At 36.9% G+C, this 21,005-nt stretch overlaps 1 protein-coding gene across 1 annotated transcript in view; it reads right to left on the bottom strand.

Annotated features, from left to right (window-relative positions):
- Positions 1 to 8,246: 8,246 nt before the first annotated feature.
- KCTD8 (potassium channel tetramerization domain containing 8) overlaps positions 8,247 to 21,005 on the bottom strand; it is a 233,958-nt gene continuing 221,199 nt past the window's right edge. The window contains exon 3 of the mRNA XM_068943006.1: positions 8,247 to 8,507. Coding sequence (XP_068799107.1) covers positions 8,359 to 8,507 — 149 coding nt within the window. The 3' untranslated portion in view covers positions 8,247 to 8,358. The remainder of the gene's footprint in view (positions 8,508 to 21,005) is intronic.

The following is a 21,005-nucleotide window of genomic DNA, read 5'->3' as shown; positions in this document are numbered from 1 at the left end:
CTGATATTACTTATCACATTCAGTGCCATGCTTTCATACTAATTTTCACCAAAGCAATTTTCACATTACATATTTAATTTACTTTGAAGCCTGACTGGGCTAACACAATATTTGGTATTAACGGTTAGTGGCTTTATCTCCCGTTAATCTTATGAATTAATAATTTCAAGTCTTCTGCAAGCACTTCAATTCACCTAGCAAGGTGAGAATGCTTTCTGAACCACAAATAACTGTAGCGCTGCTTGTATTTTTGGCTGGATTATACATAGGGCCAATGTATCACTGCAGAATATCCTTGGGAACAACGGTAAGCTTTTCCCCCTCATTACTCAGAAAGTATGCACAAGTTCATTTCTGACAGGTTATATAATATATGAAACGCGCAGTGTCAAATCGTCTGTCAGAGAGCCTAACAGCTGTCACAGCAAGACCTTGTGCCAGTTCTCAAGAATACCGATATTTATTTGCTGTTCAGAAATCGGATTCAATGGGTATGGAATGAACAGTAGTATAAAAGCTTTCAGTGACTGTCCGTCTTTTGATGATTTCTCCACCCCATCTTTTTTTCCAGAAACTCTGACCTAGTAATAATAAGTGAAGGTAATAGACACCACGGTAGGCAGAGCTGACAGCTTGGGGCTTTAAGAAGTTTTCATATGGAAGCAAAAGTAAATAAAACATTTCTTATATTTTAATTCCCCCCACAAACGTTGCAAGCAGCAGGACAAGTTCGCCCAAGCAGCTGTGCCTGAACCAACTCCCAGAAACTGTCAGGTCTAGTGCCCCTTTTGCTCTGTAAGGAGTTCCCATGGCAACGCCTTTACGAGAAGTCAAAGGAATTAGAGCTATATATCCATTTTTTTCCCCTTATTTTTCTCTTCTTCCTTTCTGTGCCAGTTCAGAAAGTGTTGCTCTCTAATCTTTGGGGCACTGAGAATTGCCACTGGGCTACCCAGCTCCACGTGCTCTGTTTGTTGCATTTGAAAAGCCTGTCCTAGTTCTCCCACGTCTCTTGGGTGTCTAATTTATTACATCAAAAGAAAAAAAAAAGGCAAGAGAGACTTTCAAGAGTGAAAGTTGTTGTAAGGGGAAAATGTTAGCCCAGAGCTGTCTTCCGTTCAGGCACTTGAAAAACACAGCATGCTTATATATTTTTTTAATTTGTCTGCAATTTTCGAAGGAGTCTGGCTATAATCATTAAAGATAAGACATAGAACACAAAATGTAACTGCTGGAAGGATGTCTGCAGAATATTGGCAGACACTGATTTGTTGTCAGTGATTTGTGCTCTGATGAGATTGATGGTTGTGCTGGCAATATTTGGCAATTGATAAAGGAATATAACTTTAGCAATTACTTGTGAGAAAATAATCTAGACTTAGGTGAATTTATTGGAGAATTTAGCAAAAACATCAAAATCAAACTGTCATTCCAGAACTAATTAGCTTTTTTTTTGCAGTGCATAGCTCTACTAGAAAGAAAAGCCCTGTGATTGGCATATGACACATCACTATCATGGTAGGCCATGATAGGTGCTTTTGCACAAATTCAGAGCTAATTGCTCGTTGTGGGCCCGTTTGCAGCCATGGTGCAGCCAGTGAGCATCCTTTCTAACCAAAGTGCCCTTTGAGTCAGGCCCCAGAAGAATATGTGCACAGCCTAGATTTAATGGAGAGGACAGGGACAGCAGAGATGACTACACCTGTTGTAGGACACTGTGAGAGGAATAGAAAATTTCTGCTTCCTCTTTTTTGGCTCATGACGAGTTTAGCCCTGTAGTGGGTTTGGCATTCCAGCTCTGCCCCTGGTTTTCCTTTGAAGTGACATGGCATTTGAAGAAGCGAGGACAGGTAGGTACCCAAGACATAGGACCCTTAAGACACAGTCTGCCCTTTTCAGAAGAGTAAGAGCTGGAGTGCCTGCTAAGTTGCCTGCACGGCCATCTAGAACAGCATCATTTTGCTGCAGGGAAGTAAAATCCACCCTTTCTGTGCTAAAACCATGAAAACTGCAGGCTTGTGTTTCTGAGAACTTAGTGTCTTAGTTGCAAGGCAGTACTTATGCAAGAAGTAAGCTATAACCCTTGTATCAATGCATGAGACCCATGATTTCATTTTGAAAATTATAGAAAATGGGAAAACAGAAGATGAGCAGCACCCTGCCATCCTGTTCTGCACTACATCTCAGTGGTAATGTTTGAGCTAGCTCTTCTGATCATCCCACTCGAGAACTGAGATGTACCTCCCGAATCCCACACAGTCTGAATATAATATAGAGGTGTCAGCAACTGCCTGGTCTGACCTCAGCCTCAGACTGCAAACAAGCATGCATCCAGGCACATATATCCAATTTTAACATGCTGACCCATAAGATGATTCACTTCAAGATGAGTGGGCCCTAAAAAGCTAGAGGGCTTTTGGAGTATCCAGTAGTATCAGAGAAATGTATAATCAGGACAACAACATCTGCAAGAGAGGCTGTATTAACAATTTTTATTGGTAGATTTATAGTTTCAACTTAAAAATATACTTGAACTAGGGGTGCAGAAACTGTATGAAAACAATTAATGTGTTGTTATTATTGCTTTAAAAAATCTCTTTCTGAAACTTCTGCAAGCTCTGGGAGTTGTTTTTATCCCCAAAAGAGCTTTTATCTTCATTTGTTACCCCAGTGGGTAGCACGCAGCTAAATAACAAACTCTGGAGCCCTAGGCCAAAACGCTGCAGCTTTGTGAGCAGAATTCTCCTGCCACTATTACAAGGAATGAGGAAATTTCTTTTGTAAAAAGAATGAATGTTATCACTGATTAGTAAATTGACTTCCCTTCAGAAAGGTATAAATAAAAAAATAAGGAAAGTTAGCAGAAACTTTTGATAAAACAAATAAGTATCTCCAGCACACAGCACAGATGTGCACCAACATGCGCTCTCTGTATGCCAGTATGTATTCTAGTTACGTATTTCTGCTTGCTAATCATCTACATCTTGACTCCAAAATGCCCTTTTCTTCAAGGGTTTGAAAAACAGCTCTACTACTGCACGGTACAAGTTTTGGCCTTGTTTTAAAACAAAGTACTCCTCCTTCCTGCACAAACCCTGTTATAGCATATTAAAACTTTCTCCTTGTTTCTTTGTTTCATTTAGCTGCTGCCCAAAGTAATTGTCTCTGTGACTTCAAATTCCATTATAGCTGATTTTACATTATTGTGCAGGCTTCCTCTTTTAATCCAAATATCAAGTAAAAAATTGGCAAGTCTGTCCTGGCAAACAATTTGCCTTTTAATTGTGAAGAAGTCTGCAGCCTTATGACCACAGTTTCACATGAAAAGGGTCCCCTCTGGTCTTCCACTAACTCAACCTCTCCTCTGCGGCTGTTTCAGCTCAAGGGCGGTTGGAATAACATAGCGCGTGGAGTCTTTTTCCTTCCATTGACTATTGGGGCAGATCAAAGAATTGCTGTGGAAAGAAGATTAAAAAGAAGATGATGATGATGATAAAACAGATGCTAGCAGTGCAATAAAGAGCTCGTATGCTCTAGACCACTAATAATAATGATGTATATCTGTATGATAAGAGCATCTCGCCATCCTATAAAATGTCAAACATTCTATTTGTCTCATAGTGCGTATAAACAAACATTTTTTTCCACAGTATAGTTCAGCAGAAGTTCTTCTATTATTCATATATGAGCACTAAGTGGAATGAATACAATACAATCATGCAGCAATAAAACTAATGCATCATGCAGTGAAGTTTAGGCACAAGGACGTAGGCACACTGATAACTTACTGTGTGTCAGCTGATGCACGAGAAGTGTGTAGACACTTAAATCACAGCATATAAGAAGGTACTGTAATAACCCTAGCCCTCTTTCAGGGACTCCCATAGAACATATTAGTTGGAAATTTTTCATCAAAGTTCTTTGGGAGACTTTTTTGCAAAAAGTATCTTGTGTATCTCAGTTTTGAAGGAAAAACTAAAACTTTTTGGTTTATCTGAAGTTCCGTAACTTATTTTTATAAAAATTTGGTTTTGGACTAGCACTAATAACTAGCACATTTCTAGAACTGGAATATTCCTCTGCGCTAAACCTAAGATCTGCTTCTGAGTGTAATATGCTACTTACAAATTTGATTTTAATTGGTGCATTTTGAAAAGTAACACCTTAAATTTTTAGTGTTTTCAGTCAAGCACTGCATTTATCTCGCTCTCTTGGTCATGCTGGCTTTTGCTTAAGATCTGTCTATATATTACCTATAAGGTGCTACCTGGCCTCAAGTGTAAAGGAATAATTTTCTATAACTTGTCACAAGGAATCAAGTGGCATTTGAACCCAAATGCTGGTTCAGTAGTGGTTATGAGTTAACTATGCCATTATATAACAGGAATGCTCATTTTAAGTGTCATTTATCTTTACTTTAAATTTTACTTTTTACTGAGTAGAAGAAGAAATTTCACTGATCCAAACAGTTTTCATGACTGCAGACTACTCAAATGGACATAAAAGGACACTCTTACTAATAAATCAAGAAAAGTGTTTGGATATTGATTTCTTACTGATGGCATTTTTATTTTTTTAAGGAACAAAAAAGGTCTTTCATATTTTTTTCTGTTGCTAAGATTTGTAGTATATATTTTCCAAAAAACATTAAATGAACATCATTCTTTTTTCTCACTTTTGATTCCTGGAGAAAAAATTCACTGCTTATCTGAACTTTATTGTTAGGGTATCTTCTAATGGTAGATTAGATCTATTTCAGGTTTTTTCAACTTTACTGGAACAACTAGATATTAGAATATTGTGCAATGCTATTTTTGTTCTTCCTGTTTCGAATTATTAAATGTTTTATCTTTATTACATACCTCTAGGCTTGCTCCAAGGCCTACAGTAACCAACTGAGAGATTCTCTGTCACATATAATTTTTTCATGCCGTGAATTGATGCTTCAAACCTGGAAAATCATGCGGCAGAAACAAGCTCAGCAGATTCTCGAGTACCTTTAAAAGCAAAATAAAATCTTAACAGTCTAGGTCTACTTTTTAAATAACGCTGAATGCACTAGGTCAGAAACTCATTTCGCAGGGAGGCCATTGAGAACCTGATATATAAAATAATAACTTCACTTTACTGTTGTGCCTTGTTCCTGTACCCTGCTCACTGTTTCTTAGCTAATTTAGTTCTTTTCCTGGCAGTATTCTGGGGTTTTTGTTGCTGTTGTTGTTGGTGGTTGGTTGGTTTGCTGGCATCCTGCCTTTCTTTTCCCCTTACATCTAGAATACATCAAGTACTTTTTTTCATCCTCTAGTCAAAGAACATTAGGCTGCTGATAAAATATTCGGACTTTACCATTTGGCTATTCTTCCACAGTTTCCAGAATGAACAGTTTCTTTTTCCTTTTCTTTCTTCAGCATATTTGCTCTTTGGAACCTGATTCGTAAAAGTGTTGAACATCGTATGCACAACTTTTCCACAGAGTTTACTCACACAAAGTGTTGAATGGACTATTTCTAAGCGCTCTAAAAAAATTTAAGATTCATACGTCTTTTTGTGTAAGCGCTATGATAAGAACTAATATTTTCTTTTGCAGTCACTGGAGAAAAGAAGATATTACAAAATTGAAAGTTAGTACACCTAAACTGTAAACTTGCTAGAGTGGATATTTTATTTCTTGTGCAAAAATGTCTAATAAAATGTCTAATATGCCCACATACCTCACTGGGGGTGGTAATTGCTTTCACTTTAGAAATAACTAAAAAATGTGAACTTAAAAGCTTATTAGAAACATACAATCTTACATTAAGGATTATAAAGAAAAAAGTTGATCAAGGCCTTTTGATTCTTGTATCTTGTATCACACATATCATTAATTGTGTGTGTTCTTTTCTCATAATTTTATTGCGCCAACGTAAAAAAAACATCCTGTGTCCTCCTCACTGATAAGCAAAGCAAACTTCTAAAGCTGGTGCCTAAATTCGCTGGTTACCTACAGGCATCTCTGCAGAAAGGATGTGCATGTGTCATTGTGGTACGTTGCAGCACATCTGCTTTATTCTCTAGTAACATAGCAGCTTGGAGCCCAGGACTACGCTGAAAGGGATACCTCAAAAAGTTGTTTAAAAAAAGATCTCCTGAATGTTTGTCTCAGTGGGTGGCATGAGTCTTCCACGTGTACAGCCAAAGAGGTAAGAGCCAGGCAGAAATGTCATCTATTATACAAAACATTTAAAGATTGACACCAACGAAGGTGGGTTCTAGGGTCCTGATAATACACAGGTAAACAAAGGACAAATATCTAGCAGAAAGCTGCGTAACGAGTACCAGAATTTTCTTTGAGATCCTTTCAATAGAGCATACTGTATTATACAGTGATATGAAAAAATAGTTAGCATAGAAAATATCGACCTTTTCAAAAGCATCATGAAAGCATATTTAGGTTATTATGTTAAAATTTTAAGGAGGATATTTATTTGTCCATTAATATGCAGGTACAATTCCCATTAACACTGAAGATAATTACAGATGTGAGTTAACAGCAAAAGAAGTCCCTGAAGAATCTTAAATTTTCTGAGTGAAATGAAAATTACTTAACAGTAGACTCACAAGAAACAGTGGATTATGTCAAATAATGTTGATTTATTGTCTCTAATACCAATTAATCACTTTTTCATGGCAAACAAAAGAATCAAAACGAATTGCTTTCTTACTGTAGTAATAACTTTTATTAACAATAAAGAGTTGAGATTACTGGAGGATTTGTGCAGTAACGGGAGCAATAATTTGTAACAAATGAATGTAATCTACATTACTGCAGGATTTTAGCTCCAAAATTTAGCTTAGGTAAATTATAATACTGTTAAATTGTTACAAAAAGTTATGCAAAAACTAATCACAGATTTCAAATGTGTATTCATTCATGCAATGCTGAAAAGGAGGACAAAGCTGAACTAAAAGGAAATAAGCTGTGTGGCACAGCACGTTTGTTTAATTTAGGATATTTAGTAATGTTTAATTTAAAAGGTGATTTGAAAACCTGTTATTTTCTGATAATAAATATTAGAGATGATATGGAAGGAAGCACCGGGGGTAAGGAAATCCCATTTCTAATTGTATCATCAACTCACAAATGTTCTTGATAAATCTGTCTGAATTCTTTCCTTTCTATGACACTTGTATACCCCTTGTGTACCAATGTAAGAACATTAAAATATTCATTAAAAATAGAACTGTCTGCTGCTATGAGTAGTTGAGGCACAGTAAAAATGCTCACTAATTCTTCTGGCCTGTTATTGCTTTTGTGCTGTGCATGATCCAGGTCTCCTGAACTCTCCTGTCTTGTAGACAGGATATGCCTTAAATCCAGAGGAACCATAAAGGGTCTCTAGATTTTTTAAAACTTCAGATGTAACTTCAAATCACAGCTATCATAAAAGTTTTCATGTGGAGACTTATTGTGGGCATCAGAGACCCATAACTGATGTTACCTAGAGTAATAAACATCTATGTACAGTCACACACACACATATATATTAAATATATATAAAAGCTCCATTAAAATATTAATGTTGCTCCCTGGATCTCTAGACCGGTAGCGTTTAGTCATCCTTAGTTTGTCCTCACTATTTTTTTTTCCCAGGTGTCATTTTACTCTTTGCAATAGCTGTTAGCTCTTGCTCACCGTTACCCTTCATTCTTCTCCTTCACTGGCCACCAATTTCAGCATTAGAAAGGTGGTTTTCTAAGAGATAGTAGTCAGTTTGCCCATCCTCAAAGTGGTAATATTTCTCTATGTTGGCAGTAATTGATATTTCTAAGGGCTTCTCTGGTTCTGCATTAGAGGCTTTCCTCTGATACATATATTTCATTCCCTTTTAATGGCCTAGAATCCAGCTTAATGCTCCATTTTGAATGATGTTTAGCTGTCTATTTTTCTTCATCTTAAAGATGTATCTCTCACACCCGCATGGAACAAAAAGTCTCTTTGTATAGCTGTAAAGCTGCTCTTAACTGTAGCTTAGGGTTAAAAATTATCTACTGAGGGACCTAATGTGTTTTTCTACTCTGCATATCTCAATTTTCTCCCTCACACAGTTTCTGTTAATTCAGTCATTTCGTTTGTTAAAAAAAAAGAACTTTAAATTGCCCACAGCCTAAAGTATTTAAAATTTTACAGACTGAATCAACAGCTAAAATGAAATAGATTCTTTCACAAATTGACATGAAAAGATATTATCCAAGAAAAGCTCCCAACAAATACATCAGCTATAACATTCTTTACTAGTTCAAATGTTCATGTGGCTCCAGGCATCACTTTAGATAAGGAGTGCTGAAATAATCCAGGCTGAAGTAACAAAGACTGTACTAAACTCTGTAGAGGACATACCCAGAAAGAAAAACATCCATAGCTTCTTGGCCAAATACAGATGGAGCTAATTTTCTTGATGCTGCCATCTGGGTGCTTGGGGCACGTAAAATTCGTAACTTGTGGACATGAGAGTTCTTCTCAGTTCCTGAGAAAAGGAGAAAAATGTATGGAAGAAGACTTGTATGAGGCTTTTATTTTGCAATGTGCTGCATGTATTCCTTTGGAAAGGCATTACTGCAGAAATAAAGTGATTGCCAGCTTTAATATCAGACTTGCAAAGGTCTCAGAAAGCTGAGGTCTCCAAATCCTTCTAAGAGGGATCAGGATGGACAAGTTTAGGGTAGCTTTGGTCATTAACGTGTAAGAATGTTTCAGGTGCTTTCACAGCTTGTATTCCTTTAGTCCTAATCATTATGCAAAAACTGTGTGGCTGGTTTTGGGTGTTGACATCTGTTTAATTGCTCTATATGTCCGAAAACTATCAGTTAACCCCAGAAATGCGTGTACCCTTGCCTCTGTAGCACTAGAAACCTGGATGTCTGTGCAAATTACTGGATAGAAAAATGAAAAATTCTGAGCTGATTTCCTGATCCGACTTTAAGAACTGACCCAGTCAGTCAGATGGTGATGAGAAAAACAAGAACAGAAAAGCCAGCCAGTCCAAACCTGTGAAATTCCATATATGCCAACTCAGTCTTGCATGACTTGCTCAGCTCCCACTTTGCTTCTGAAAGGGAGCAGACAGTTTTGCAGATTAAAACCATAGCTTCCAGTCTATTGGGACCAATCCCACCCTAGCAAGCACTTGCAGTAGATGCTGTCAAAGAGGCCACTTTAGCCCTCGAGACATGTAATTACTACTGCTAGTCCTTAAGGGAGTTTTATCCTGAGATATTTTGATTATCTTCCGGAAGGAGCCTTCCTGAGATTGATGGCTGATCTCTCCTAACAAATGCTCGGCTTCCTGCAGGTGGGAGACTAAGGCTTCCGGAGGATGGAAATTCATGCAGCTGATATAAGACAATATGTTTCTACCAGAATGCAGTTATATTACTCCTGCAGCTATTCATAACTTCCTGCTTCTCTTAACAGTAAGAAAAATAAGTAAATCAGAGAAAGCTGTGCTATGAATAAAACTATATGGCAATAAATGACTTCTCAAACCTTTGTCAGTAATTTTATTTTGGAACAGGGCTCTTCAAAGTCATTTGCTACTGGAGCAAAGGACTGTACTATGCAAGCATTTTCTCTCTGAGTCTCACTGGAACTTTTGTCGGCTTTTTACTCTCAGATCTCACTTTCTGATAATAACTTTGTGCATGCATGGAGACTGAAGCACTCGTAGAGTTTCTTGGTCTTGCATATGGAGTAGACCACTGATTTTATGTCTCTTCTGCAATGTACTTGAGAGAAAGCCAACTTTAATTTTGCTAGCCTAGGAAAATAGGGTGAACATTACATTAACAGCTTCTGGCAGCTGTTAACTTAAGCCTGTGAAGTTTCTAGAATTTAATAAAGGAAGTTAAAATAGAGTGCCTTAGACTGGGTGGATATCGTCAGAAAAATCAGGTGCAGTACAGATGTCAGAAAAATACAACAGTTTTCAGCAACTCAACATAAAATATTCTTTACATTATGGAATGTCTTAACTATGGCTACTTTCAAAGACGTGGACTTCTTTCTTCAACTAATTTGAGTCTGCTAGCATCCTTACCACTGTCACAATGGGTCATGAAAAATAACATAATAGACAGGTAAGTGACATTTGAAAGTGTTTTGAACTTTCTGCTGGTTGTTGGAGAAAATATTACTGAAACCCAGTTCTCAGCTGGCAATTGTAAGGTGAGAAATGGTGGGTCCATCTTCTCAGAGGACTGTTTTGCAGTCCCTTGTGTGGCTGCAATCAGTTAAAAGTGGATACTTTAATAGAATCATGGAACATTTTTGAAAAGGATTGCTCAGTGTGCTGTCCAGGATCACCTGCCATCCTTGAATCACTATTATACACTGTTTAGGAGAAAAGCAAGAGAAGAGTTCTAGCATCAAAAATTTGTCAGTCAGTTAGAAAATACTTCTTGATTAAATTAACCTACAGGGAAGCTTTTTCTTAAGACTTCCGCAGTTACTATTTTATTAGATTTAAAAGAATATTGTTTTTTTTTTTTTTCAAATGTGCAGCTCATTAATTTCTAGCAGAACCAGCAGACAACAGGAGAGTACTCTGGATGCCTTTATTCCATGGAAATTCTTTAAATCAAAGTTGAAAATGGGTATAAAGAGAACCAAAGGCAGCTGTCACCAGGCGTGAAAGAAGTCAAATGGACCAGATGCTTTTTTAAAGCCAATATTCCAATTTTAAGTTAGTGCAAGTCTACTGAAACAGCAACTAGACAATCTTAAAATCAAAGCATTGAATTGGAAAGTCAAGCTCAGAAATCTAACCTAGATGGAAAAACTGATACATTCAACTTCTGCTAAAATTTTACTTTGATGAATACACACTAGCATGCTCCTGGATGTTAATTAGCTAGGATCAATATTAGAAAAGGACTTGGGTGACTGAATTCTCCAAAGTCAAAAGATATAATCTTAAAAATTCCTCCTCAGCTGCCACCAAGTTATATGAAAATGCCTAAGCCTATTTGGCCCCTTGTTTTTTTATATTAATAGACTCACAAATCAGCTTTCGCATGTGCTCAGAAGCATTTCACATGTGGAAGTGCAGAACAGCTCCATGCTGATCTCACATCTTAATATGTGCAGACTAGAGCTTCCTCTGCTTGTTTTCCTGAGGGACTAGTTGCACTGGTAGCTTTGAGATTATTCTTAACATTTTCAGTAACTGCGTCTGTACAGAGTGCAATAGTGGATATTTTATTTTAAGATACTCAGCGTTCAAAGTTCAAGTCCCTTTTCCCAAACAGCTCAGTACTCTTATATCTTTCAAAAGCAAAGGAAAAGCTACTTAAATACATACTGGAAATATACAGAACGAGTATATTTCTACAACAATATCGTAGCTATACCAATTCAATTTTAAAAAGGAGTCCAGAGGGTTTCTGCATATGTGGAAAAAAACATACCCAGAGAATTATTTTTCTGCCTCTCATCTGACATGAAAATGAAGTCTGTGATACAATACAGTGCCACTTTGGCATCATCTCCAGGAAACCACCGGTGTTCTGTGCAGAAGTCTGGGGTGCAGTTAAACCAGGTTGTCCTGCCAAGTGCTTTTCGATTCTAGTTTCATCGTGATTGATTTTACTCTGTTAGCAATCACCTAGGGTTGCAAAGACTGGAATTTCTATTAAATTACATTATCCATATTTCTTTAAGCTCCCTTCAGTCTCCACATATACGCTTGTGCATGTGTGCCAGTAAAGAGGATTCAATTGCATAAACAACTTATTTTATGTAACCATTGTTTTTACCACTTCGCATATGAAAGCACAAATACGTTGTTAAGCGACTTGTAACTTGCAATTTGCTCATTTTTTTTAGTCTACTGGACTCATATTTTAGGAGCTGAATTGCTTGTTATGTGGCAATTTCTGTAATGTCATGTCAAGAAATTCAGTGCTATCTCTTCTTAGATAGCACAAGTTTTTTTTTTTCTGAAGTCTTTCTTCTACCACTTCATCAACTCACTTGAAACATTGCTACAGAAAAATTAAAATTCAAAATTCTCTTTCTTTTATGTAGTTTTCATATCTCCTTCACTCATGTTTTCAATCACTTCTCTTTCCTTGAACACTATCATCTAACAATGTCCCCGAAACACTAAAGCAACGTCTCGGGTGGAGGTGGGGGAACAGTGCAGAACAAGTTCTGTAAACATCTGAGTGTTTAAATTATTCACTTTAAGTCTACTCAGGCCTTTCCTTTCCAATGAATTTTCTAACAGATAAACTTCAATGAAGTAATGTTTGCTAGTTGTTAGCAACTCTGCAAAGCCATTTCAAAATTGCATTTTTAAGGATTTAAATAAGAAACCTGGTACTAAAAGTTAAAATATGCAGTCAAGGAATCGAAGCACATCATGTAACAGTGTGAGAACAGCTCCAACTTCATATACAGAGTTTTTATGCGGAACACGCACAGGTCATGAGTTATCTATTAGAATTACTGATTAATAATGTTGAATGTGAGAGAAACATACTGAATAAAGTATGTAATAGAAATTTTCTTTAGTACTTATTTGAACAAATGTCCCACCAGTCTGGAGATCTCTTCCTGTCATCTCCTTGAGAAATTTGTTGCTGAAGTTCCAGTGCAGGTAGGCACTGTAGAGAGGTGACTTGTGACAAGAAGCTACAAGTGTGAGAATCTGTGTTTTGTTGTTGTTGTTGTTATTTTTGTCCCTGTAGCATGCACAAAATTAGTAAATTTATTTTTGTGAGAATATGGCTGAAAAGGTACAGATAGACAGAGGGAACAATGCGGATGTGAAGCCATGAAGGAAGAGAACTGTGAATAATCTTCATTGCTGTTTTGCAGCAGAAGTGGCAATTAAAAAGGCAAAACTATGTAACAAATCGCACAAAATGAAGCCTGCCCACACAAATAGTTCTGAGCCCACAGGCTAATGACACTACCAGTGTTGTGCAGCAGCATCATTCCCTGTTCTGCCCCATTTGCCACGTGTACGTGGGTACAGCGTTACTCTGAGGATTATGGAATCCTCCTGGACCAAAAGTAAGTTTGTGTCTTGCTCCTGTTGTAGATTTTGGAATAAAAAAAAACATAATATGACATTAGTAAATTTTTGCTAATTTCCAGAAAATGTTATTTGAGTATCTAGAGTTGCCTTTCACAATATCAACGTGTCTTCTTATTAGTAACAACGGATTTTTTTTTTTGAGAACTGCTGCTTCCCACCCAATAAAACTATGAAAATATTCTAAAAGTGGCACTAAAGACTTAGTTTTTCACAGGAAAATATAGCTGTTATTTATTTCTTCAAGGTCAAAATAGAGGAGATTTTTGCACCTTCATTGTCAAGTGTTTTCCATATTTTGCAAAGTTGCTCTAGATTTTAAACCTACAATAAATATTTTCTCTGTATTGATTTTTTTAATTGTGCTATTCATGGATGGCACATCTCTCAGAGTTCAAAATTCACAGCTGATTTCTGCTTTCATTTCCTTCCTACCTCCCTGATTGAAAATACAGTGACAAAAGGAGGCTATGAATGATTTTAAATACAAAATTTCACTCGTAAATTGTTTTACATATCATACTCAATTATGTAGTGATAAAGCAGTCAAACTAATATTCTGAGCACAGTTTGTAAGTGATGCTTCAAGTAATTAAAAAGAAACATAAAAAAAATTTGTTTTTCCACCAATAATGAATTTTATCTTCTCATTTAAAAATCAATCTCCTACTAGTCCCACAACGTATTATGCTTTCTAATGACTACATACTTAGATTCTCTGCCTTATCATTCACTAAAAGGACAGGGACTCTCTGGGAAAGAAAGGGAAATACAAACCTTAAAGTCCAGTGTGGCACAGTTGATCTCTTAAGATTAAATGATTTCAAGTAACATTCACTCCAATCTGGTCCCAATACACAGGAAAGTATAACATAAAGTATGATATACCATACTAATCCATAGACTTCTGAATGAACATTCTTGTTATGCTATTGATTTTAGCAGTATTTTTGCATTAGAGGAATTGTTCTCCTCTGTTTCTTGAGATAATATTTACTTGCAGCCGCATATATACATAGAACTGTGTAAAACAATTTAGGACAACAGCCCTGCTTAGCATCCTCAGCTACTGTGAGAGAAAAAAGGTCTAGTTTCAAGATAAAGCAATGTGATAATATTCTTTCAGCTGTTCAATAATAAAATGTGAAGAATAATCTGAAATATTTTTAAAATCTGATTCATTAAGTCTTGCTGAAGTTGATGCTCAGAAAATATTTAAAGATTGATGTATTAGAAGCTTGGAGCAAAATCTGACAGGATGCCATCCTAATGGCCATCCACAGGCAGGTTAATCCCTGACAGTTACTCTATGACATCTATTGCTGGAATTAAAGACCTGTAGTCACTAGATGGTAATATGAATAGACTTCTCGGTATGTGCATCAGATACAAGCAGACAACATGTAGCTAACGTTAACAAAGGAAGAGAAAGCATACTTCCATTACAAAATATGGTCAGAGTTATAGTAAAGATGCTTTATTTACTCTATCTCCTTGCTTTTCACAAAGAATACTAACCAGTTATAGGTGTCCAGGAACTATTAATTTGTTTTCAGATGCCAATCCCAACCTTGCTGGGAAGGAACTCTATCAGCATATGCAAATAAATATAATTAGCTTTTTTCCAATTGTGTTTGCCATTATTCCTTGTTAGCTTTGTTTCTTCTAATTTACTGTTGCCTTGAGTGCATGCTATTTCCTTGTCTGAAAAAAATCGCAATTAGCGTATCTAAATGGCAATATGTCATTCCATTGCCTGAGAATGATAAATACATAGTTGCTAGGAAACAGTTTCCAAAGACAAAATTTTCAAAGGATAGCATTTATAGAGATAAAAAAAAAATGCCCTGAGTAATCACAAAGCAATGCAGAGGCCTAAAAAAAAGTCCCTTCGCTGGGCTGTGAGAATAGGAAGGAAGGGGAAAGCCTACACTGCATATATTTTCAAGACTATAATTAAAAGTAGTTTAACGGTGTTCCCCACTTTTCAGACATAGGATCTGATCTTCAAAACCCTGTCCATGTGAATAAATATGTGTTTACTTCAGAACAGGACATAGCATGATCTTTCTGATAAGTAATATTTTGCATCTTTAGGGATAACTAATATACTGAAAAAAAAGGCATTTATTTAGTTAATTAACAAGCCTTTTGTGGAGGTCTCAGTAACATGTGCCATCATGGCAGCCTCATTAAGAACTGCATGATGTGAAAGCTAGACTGAAACGTTCAGACACCATAAATGTTTCTGCACAGCACAGCTGCTAAACGTGTAACCTTCTTCTCCCCTACTGTATGTTTTGGATGATGCTGGTCTGAGAAGACCAAAGGCACATAAATGTTAACTTGCACCTATGCAGAATATGCTACTCAGACTCACTATTCAGGGCCAACTCTCCTCAATGTTGGAAAATTCATCATTATGCCCTTGATCCTAAAGGCCCACATGCTCAGTTTCGTATCTCCTCCAGTGGGCTCATTAACTCTTTTATTCCCCAGGGAGACACTTCGTGACACACTCACCTGGTATCCAACTGAGAACCTCTGTGTTGAACAGGGAAGAACAATTCCCACTTTTCCCACTCTTTCTTTTGTGGTACTCCCTTGTGCAGACTACCCCTGCTAGGCAGGCCTTTTCTCTGAAATGCTTCCTATAACATCCCCTAGGTTGCATTTCAGAAACATCCTTAGACAAGCCCAAACCTGCTCCATCTGCTGCCCTTGTTCTGCTTCAGTGATGGTCTTTTTCAGCAGCTGTTTTCTGATTAGCAGTTCAGGGACAGCCATGGGAGGTAAATAGACCCTCAAACACCTGCAAAGGCAGTGACCAGCAGAGGATACATTCTTCATGCAACCTATGGGACTGTAAGGAGAAAAGGCAATTTTATTGTAGAAAAAGAGACTGTCTGCAAGTTCAGAAGTCAAATCTTATGTGTGCCTTTAGCTACTGGCAGTAAAAAACCCTAATCCTTGATTGAGATTCTCAAGTAATCTAAATAAATGCTTACTACCAGTTTGGCTGTTATTTTGCTTCCTCTGATGGCCTCATTTCCTAACATCCAAGTAAGATATTCTAGCCTGTTCTCTGAAATTCCCTTTTTGTTTTATAAGAGGTGGTTGTTTTCACAAGATAACTATTTCACATAGGTGGTGAAGGTCTATTAGGAAGCAAATGGGATGAGATAAAGGTTATAAAGCCAGAGTTTAAGGGATATCTGCTGGAATAAGAAAAAGACTGCTGAGAGATTCCAGCACTGCAGGTATATGAGACCAGCTGACTATGAAATGATCACTCCTTCTCCACAAAAGGAGTGGAAACTCCAAAACTCAAACATGCTTTGGTCCTTACAACAGAAATGAGCTTGTATTTTTCAAAATGTCAAGCTTAGATCATTTCCTTGACATAGACCAGCAAAACTTCCTTTATGATTAGGACAATATAATATTTCCATTGCACATTATAGAACAAGAAGAGCAAAAAATATGTAGACAGAGGAAAAAGTATATACCATAGTAGCAACTAATATATAAAATTTTACAGAAACACAATCAAATTTGGGATTTCCTTTGATTCAGCCCCTTCACAGTTTTTGAGCAAGGGAAGCCTCTATATCTGAAGAAACAATAAAAACATAAGCCTGTCCTGATAATGAATACGAAATTCATCAGCATATTATATTAAAGCACAGTCCAAGTTATTTTGCAATCTTTTTATCAGTCACTCATGTAAGAATGTGTTTAAGTACTATTGGAACATATTCTGGGTGCATAAAGAAAAGAGTTCTCAAATGCATAATCTTAGCCACAAATTTTACTGATTTTAAAGTCTTTCAAGGTCTTACTATGTAGAATAGGTAATAAACACTCATCCTGGAACTGCATTTATGTCTGTAATATGCACTGCCATTAAAATAAGCAGGGCAGGGCAACCAAAATGCAACACATTTAAATATATCAGATCATCATAACAATTTCCAAGTTATTCCTTTGAGTTTTATTCTGAAAACCAATGGCTAGATCAAAAAAGCTCTTAGGTATGCAAGTCTACAAGAGCAATCCCAAAGAGCTGCCTATCAGTAGCTGTTTAGCTAAGAAGTTCTGCTTTTAGGTCCCTGCAGTTTTGCAGCCCCAGAAATGGCTGAACCTGAGCTGTCAGGTATCACATAAGCCTCATCAGGACACAGAATCTACATAGAACAGGGCCTAAATCCTCTGGGAATCCTCCAGCCTGGTGGGCATAGCAATTTGGCAGCTAAATCCAAACTCAGTGCACCTGTACTGCACCAACCAAAAGCTATGTGATAGCATTAGTATTGCACTATGTGTCAAAATGAAAATACTCTAGCAGTCCAAATTTATATTTGGAAGAAGAAAGGCTTTTGAAAGCTCTTATGCAAAGAAGCCACGTAATGGCAGCTGAAACTCAATATAGAGAAATGCAAACAGTTATGTATCAGAGGGACCAGTTTAAAACTTTTCATATGTAGAAAAAGTCTTAAGAAGGACAATAAAAATTATAAAAGTCAAGAAGATGAAGAACTTCCCTATAAGGAAAGATTAAAAGCAGTAGGACTAATTAGTTTTGGGGGGTTTCGGGGTTTTTTTTGTTTGTTTTTGTTTTAAAGAGTGTTAAAGGTGCTATGATAAAGATATGTATTAAATTAGAAATTATAAAAAAAGAGATAGTTAGGTGCCCTTCCGATAATACAAACGAGATAAAGCATTCGTGGACGGTAAGGGTAATATATTTGAAATGGTTCAAGGGAATATTTTTTGTGTAAAGTGCAATTGATTTGCAAAACTCATTGTGGTAGATATCATTCTTCCCTATTGGTTAGGATATTAACTCCTTGCTTCCCTTGGCAAGTAAAAACAATTGTTCCCGAGATATATGGTATTACTATGCATTGTACTTTCCTCTGAAACATTAGTTATAGTATATTCTCAGAGACACGGTATTGAAAGAGCTAGATGCTATTCAGCTGTTCCAGTAGGGCAAACATTCTGCTTGTACAATTAGCTGAGGATCCCAGAATAAGAGTAGAATAAATTCCTAGTTTTCATGCTGGTAGAGTGAGAAAGAAGGCTCAGATGGCACAGCATTTCCCTGCAGTGGTACTTATCCTCCAAAAATAGTCTTTTAAATATTCCGTCCTGCAAAGTGTTGCATACTCTGACTCATATCCAGCAGGATACTTTAACATATACTTAACTTCATACATTTATGCTGTTTTATTTCCTGCACATTACCACTTGGATCTGGAGGTAATGCCAGAAGGGGAGAAAGAAAAAGAGTGGCAGAACATATCCATTCACCTGAGGGAGAACAGAGCGAACACAGGCCATTCCCCTAGCAACACGACACAAGAAAACAGGATTACTACCTCTTTGACTTGCTCCACAAAGTGCATATAGAAAGGTAAAACCGTGTAAGCAGTCCTTAACCAAGAAGATGCAGGATGAATGTTGTTCCTTGCTTCCTGATGGAGCTTAGGAAAACTGATCAGTCTTCTTTTGTAGTCAGAGCCTCTTCTCTGCATTTTACATGCATCTGCTCTATTTTTTTACTCTAATAAAAATGTTAAAGTAGCATCTTCCCTCTCTGCTGTAGCATGGGATTTATATAACCTTACTTGACTGTTATACAGCTATTTTCACCAATGTATCTATCTCAAAGTGTTTTTACAAAGATTGCATGATTGATTATATAGATTTTTTTACAGTTCCAGTTGACCTACTCGAGAAACAAAGCACTAAAATGTATTTCTTCTTATCAAATAAGCAGAGCCCAATACAAGCCCAGGCACTTTGAAGATATGATGAGTTTCGTACACATAAAATAATTTAGTAAAATAATTAGAAAGTCATTGATAAGGGGCTTTTAAAATAAAGACAATTGATCTTTTTATAATGGTTTTCAAATTACTTGGAAAGTCTCAGAAGCAGGCTTTCCTGGAATGAAATATAATACATGCATTTTTCAGTGTTTTTTCCTTTAGGGATAACAACTGGAAATTTAACACATAGTAGAAGATTAGTTTCAATCTTAATTCTGGTGTAACAAATTACTCACTTTCATGTGTATGAAAATCACTCATAAAAAGAGAAGGGGAAAAGATTATGTAAATAAAAGCAGCAGGAATTTTGTATAAGCTGTGATTTTACAAGCTTAGTTAAGCATGGTAGGGCAGTTATACAGCCCAGTCAAGTATGGCTGATTGATTTCTATCTGCAAATTGTTATCGATTGTGAATGTTGGCTGCAGGTTGTTGTTAAAATCAAGAGTACTGTGCATTCTATTTAGAGAACTGTGGTTGCATAATAAATCTATTCTCCCATGAAAAGTATGCAATTAGTACTAATGATTTCATCACAAACAGTAGGAGCATGCTAGAGACACTGGGCTGAAAAACTCCATCAAAACAAAGGTATCCTACAGGAAGAGCTGGATGCCCTCAAAGCCTGGAAAAATGGCATAAATAGTAGCATGTTATGCAAAGTACACATAGGACTTTTTGATGAAGTGAGACCTCTCTAGATGAAAAAATTCAAACATTTAAAGAGAAGAACCTAAGTTATGCTGGTCATACAGAATAAATACAGTCCACCAATACAAACTGGCCATGTGTTAGGCAGGTTAGGTCTTAAGAAAAGTTATTCACAATATAAAATAATGGTTATTCCCAATAAAGATAGTAAACGATTAATGTTATGCTACAACAGGCTGGGCATACCACATGTGCTACAATTTTGCCTGCACATGTTGAGGAAATAAGCAGGTGCAGAGAGAATGCTAGGATGCTAAGAGACTGAGAGCTTGATCTGTGACAGGAGGCAAAAAAGGCTGGATTTGTTCAGCCTTGCAAAAGAAAATCTCATTGTGGGTATAACTGCTGTCTGCAAACTCAGCAGAGGGGTAAACACGTGGAAAGGAAAGAACAAACGTGAGAGAACATATTCAAAACATTTTTATCTGGATTATTAAATGCATTCACTTTGACTGCATTTACATTTTATTAGATGGTCTTGTCTCTGAGGCATTAGCTTTGTAGAAGATGAACAATTAAGTTGAGTTCAAGTTAATAATGAAAAATAAGTGATCAATAGTTTGTTTGGTTTGAGGAATGTTACGTGGCGGAAAGGACTTTTGTGGGCAATAGGGGAAACTGGGGTTTGACGTAGACCACAGCAAGGTCTATATAAAGGGGCCTAAGTCTTATGTCTGCAGCAGTGCCAGCCAGGTAACAGGGAGCTATAAGCATGACTTATAAACAACCAAAAACAGACTAACAAGCAGGATGTCTTGTAGTACCTTCGAGGACATTGTGCGACAATCTACACAAAATACTGTGGTTTAGTATTACATGAAATAGGATCTGTTAATAATGCTAATTATGTATATAAATACTTAGCATAAAAGTAATTAATTAGCTCAAAAAGTGCATAATAGATACATACTACAAGAAGACAAGCAGTAAGAGAATGATACAAGGTGTGAGGAACTAAATAAAAGTGTAAAAGGGAAGTTGTAGTTCAGATGTTTCTCATTTCAGCTGCTGGCCAGAGGGCCCCACTATATGTTTCTTGGTGCTGGGTATCCACTATATTGCTCTGAATAAATGCATGTGTGTATCAGATCAACTGTTGCTGAAAGCTGAAAAAGCAGAGTGAGTCTAATTCCTCGAAAATGTGGGAGTAGGACACATTTTGGAAAAGATATCTCTGAGCAGTAAGTGAGCATCTCCACTCTGGTGCTGAGACAGACCCTGGGAAGAGCAGCCAGCTGCAGGGCTTAGGGCTTGGGGAAGAGTGAGTTTGTACAGCAGGGGTTGAAGGTGCAATTCACTGCTTTATTCTGCAGTCAAGGCTATCCACTTAAGCAATAAAAGTTATTTTAGGTACCTTTCCCGAAAACTTCTATAAGGG

This window comes from Struthio camelus, chromosome 4 (assembly GCF_040807025.1).
Source record: "Struthio camelus isolate bStrCam1 chromosome 4, bStrCam1.hap1, whole genome shotgun sequence".
Taxonomy (NCBI): domain Eukaryota; kingdom Metazoa; phylum Chordata; class Aves; order Struthioniformes; family Struthionidae; genus Struthio; species Struthio camelus.
This window is presented reverse-complemented; position numbering and strand designations above follow the sequence as displayed.